Source organism: Priapulus caudatus, unplaced genomic scaffold (assembly GCF_000485595.1).
Source record: "Priapulus caudatus unplaced genomic scaffold, Priapulus_caudatus-5.0.1 Scaffold3354, whole genome shotgun sequence".
NCBI lineage: Eukaryota > Metazoa > Priapulida > Priapulimorpha > Priapulimorphida > Priapulidae > Priapulus > Priapulus caudatus.
The window spans coordinates 2,094-5,815 of NW_014580415.1; the positions used below are offsets into that span (position 1 = coordinate 2,094).

Below are 3,722 nucleotides of genomic sequence, written 5' to 3' on the forward strand. Positions count from 1 at the left end.
GAGAGAGAGAGAGAGAGAGAGAGAGAGAGAGAGAGAGAGAGAGAGAGAGATAGATAGATAGAGAGAGGGGGGAGAGAGAGAGAGAGAGGAAGAGAAAGAGAGAGAGACAAAGAGAAAGAGAGAGAGAGATACAGAGAGAGAGAGAAAGACAGACAGACAGACAGAGAGACAGAGAGAGAGACAGAGAGAGAGACAGAGAGAGACAGTCACCCACCAGCCCTCACCTTCTCCTCATTAACCTCGCTCTCTCTCTCTATCACGCAGGCGACTTGATACTGTGGCCTGAGTTTGAAGACCCGCCAGTGAGGTTCAAGGACGTGCAGGTGAAGAAGCCAGGCCTGTGTGGATCGTCGGACTGCCCGCCAGGCTGGGCCGGAACCTACTGTGACCACCCCGACGGTGAGTGCTGCTTGGCGATCTACTGTAGGGAGCTACCCGCGCGACTCCCAGTCTAACTCAATGCCTATCCCTAACCCTAACCCTAACCCTAAGCCTAACCCTTACTGTAAACCTAACCCTAACCCTAACCCTAGCTTCAGGGCCACAGGCTGAGCAAATTCCTAGGGGAGGGGCAAAATTTTATGACTCAACTGTGTAATGATGAGCGAGGGGCGCAGCTCTTGATCGACGTCCCTATAGTGTGGTAGAGGTGGGTCTGAGACAACGCTTTCACGGATATGTGACCAGAAAAATCACGTTAGAATTATTTACGATTATTAGCTCAGCTTATTTTTTAATTTTGCTCCAAAATCTAGGGGGGGCACTTGCCCCCCTTACCCCCCCCCCTCCCAGAGGCTACGGCCCTGTGCTTGGCGATGTACTGTTGGAAGCTACCCCCCGCCCCCTCCCGACTCTAAGTCTAACTCAATACCTAACCCTAACCCTAACCCTTTATAATCCTGATCCTACTTAATCCGTAACCTTACACTAATCGTAACCCTAACGTTAACCTTTAAGGTCATTCTAATGCAGACCTTCATTGTGAAGTTAGTTCCTAACCTCATTCTCATCTAATTAACCCCGTACTCACCTCACCTCAACCACAACCTTATTGCAAACCTAATAGTTATAACCAGTTAACCACATCTATACCTAATCCTATTTCCTAACCCCCGGAATAGGTTACCCCGCTATTGCTGCTGCTGCTGCTGCTGCTACTGCTACTAGTGATACTGCTGATACTGATACTACTACTATTACTACTATTGCTGCTGCTGCTGATACTGCTGCTACTGCTGATACTGCTGCTAATGCTGCTGCTAATGCTGCTGCTGCTGCTGCTGCTGCTACTGCTGATACTGCTGCTAATGCTGCTGCTGCTGCTGCTGCTGCTGCTGATACTGATACTGATGCTGCTGCTACTGCTGCTGCTGCTGCTGCTGCTGCTGATACTGCTGCTGCTACTACTACTGCTACTATTGCTACTACTGCTTCTGATACTGATGCTGATGCTGCTGCTTATACTGATACTGATACTGATGCTGCTGCTGCTGATACTGATGCTGATGCTGCTGCTGCTGCTGCTGATACTGCTGATACTGCTGATACTGCTGCTGCTGCTGCTGCTGATACTGCTGATACTGCTGCTGCTGCTGCTACTGCTGATACTGCNGGGTGAGTGCCCCCTGGTGAGCGTATCCACGGGTGAGTGCCCCCTGGTGAGCGTATCCATGGGTGAGCGCCCCCTATAGCGAGTGTACCCACGGGTGAGCGCCCCCTGGTGAGTACCTCCCATAGCGAGCGTACCCACGGGTGAGCGCCCCCTAGTGAGTGCCTCTCTGTGGTCTGCGTGCCCTATGGCGAGCACATTCATTTGTGAGCGCCCTCTGGTGAGTGTTTTCATGCCTGTGTGCCTTCTGGCGAGCACATCTATTTGTGAGCGCCCTCTAGTGAGTGCTTCCTAGTCTATGGCCGCTGGCCAGCGCATATATTATTATTATTATTATTATTATTATTATTAATATTTTAACTGTTCTTATCACACCCTTGATAGTATCTAGCATAGATACCGCATAAATATATATGACGTATATACATGGTATCTATTATGTCATTTCCATCATGTCGCGGGATTGTCTGTAAGGTGGCTCCCTCTCGTTGCAGGCGACTTGTTCAGTTACGGGGAGACGACTGTCACCTACGTCGCCTACGACGCCGCCAACAACACAGCTATATGCACCTTCACCGTCTACGTGCTGCGTAAGTATTGCATGCTCCTCGTCGTCTGTATTCCATGCTCTATGTGGTCTGCATTCCATGTTATTCATGCTCTGTATTCCATGCTCTTTGTGTTCTATTCCGTGCTCATTATGTTCTGTATTTCATGCTGTACGTGTTCTGTATTTCATGATCCTTGTGTTCTATTCCATGCTCTATGTCGTCTGCATTCCATGCTCTCCGTGTTCCGTATTCCATGGTCTTCATCCTATTATTCCATGCTCATTGTGTTCTGTATTCCATGCTCTACGTGTTTTGTATTCCATACTTTTCTTGCTCCTCCCCCGCATTCTGAGAGCATACAACACACACACGCTCCCCCTCCTCCCCCGCCCCCACTACTACTGTTCTATTGTTCTACTAGGTTTCTACTGCGAGAAACTGGCGGCGCCCAAGTTTGCCATCATCATCGTCACCATCCCCACTACCCCCCTTCCCCTACCCTCCCCCCGCATTCTGAGAACATACAACACACACACTGACACACTGTTCTATTATTCTACCAGGTTTCTACTGCGAGAAAGTGGCGGCACCCAAGTACGGCCTCGCCGCCTTCAGCGAGTGGGACTACGGTCGCTTCGCCGTCATCACCTGCCTTGACCCGATGAACTACGCGTTCCCGAGCCTGCCTCCGCCATTCTACGCGTGCGGACGCGAGGGCAGCTGGGACCCACAGCATCCCAACGATCCGTTCACGTTCCCCGCATGCTCGCGTGAGTAACGGGGCGGTGGGGGTGGGGGAGGGGGAGGGGGAGGGGGAGAGAGAGAGTAAGTGTGTGTGATGCGTTGTATGTGTATGTATGTGAGAAAGAGGAGTAGAAGAGGAGGGTGTATTTTGTGTGTGTTAGTGTTAGTGTTAGTGTGTGTGTGTGTGTGTGATGTGTGTGTGTGTGTGTGTGTGTGTGTGTGTGTGTGTGGTGTGAGGAGAGATGAGAGAGAGAGGAGGAAAGAGGAAAGAAAGAGAAAGAGAGAGAGAGAGAAGAGGGAGCAAAGATGAGAAAGAGAAGAGAGAGAAAGAGAGAGAGAGAATAGAGAGAGAGAGAGAGAAGAGAGAGAGGAAAGAGAGAGAGAGAGAGAAAGAGAGAGAGAGAGAGAGAAGAGAGAGGAGAGAGAAGAAGAGCAGGGTGCACTGTGCGCGTGCCAGTGGTGCGCGTGTGTGGTGTGCGTGTGTTTTTACAGACACTTATGCAGACGGCGGTTGCTTCAGTGTCCGATTCGTTCGCCTCCTCGCCACGTACGCGGGACGCGAAAGCGCACCTCCTGCCGGCGCCCACCGAAGTTCGTCAAGTCAAATGTTCCCTCCTGCTGCTGGCCGCTGCATCTCCTGCTCCGAATATTGCCGTAGGTCGCTTGCAAGAGTCTCGCCAGAGAGAAAGCGGGTTCAGCGTGGGGAGAGGAGGAGGAGAGGAGGGAGAGGGGGGAGAGAAGAAGGGGAGAGGTGGGAGAGGGGAGAGGGCGGAGAGGGAGCAGGGGAGAGGGGTAGGAATAGGAGGAAGAGGAGGAGA

The 3,722-nt window shown here is 51.5% G+C and overlaps 2 protein-coding genes across 2 annotated transcripts in view; one reads left to right on the forward strand and one right to left on the reverse strand.

The window, feature by feature from the left end:
- Positions 1-966: 966 nt before the first annotated feature.
- LOC106819402 lies at positions 967-2,938 on the forward strand. Its single transcript, XM_014824043.1, has 3 exons — positions 967-986; positions 2,084-2,199; positions 2,724-2,938. The coding sequence occupies exons 1-3, from the start codon at positions 967-969 to the stop codon at positions 2,936-2,938; spliced, it is 351 nt and encodes a 116-aa protein (XP_014679529.1).
- Positions 2,939-3,505: 567 nt separating this feature from the next.
- Positions 3,506-3,722, reverse strand: part of LOC106819403 — a 3,724-nt gene continuing 3,507 nt past the window's right edge. Inside the window, exon 4 of the mRNA XM_014824044.1 lies at positions 3,506-3,566. Coding sequence (XP_014679530.1) covers positions 3,506-3,566 — 61 coding nt within the window. The remainder of the gene's footprint in view (positions 3,567-3,722) is intronic.

Bases quoted from the DNA above. Each gene is read 5' to 3' on its own strand.
- LOC106819402 (XM_014824043.1), top strand. From the start codon at position 967: ATGCAGACCTTCATTGTGAA. The intron at 987-2,083 runs GTTAGTTCCTAA...ATTGTCTGTAAG, and splicing joins ATGCAGACCTTCATTGTGAA to GTGGCTCCCTCTCGTTGCAG. The intron at 2,200-2,723 runs GTAAGTATTGCA...TTATTCTACCAG, and splicing joins CTTCACCGTCTACGTGCTGC to GTTTCTACTGCGAGAAAGTG.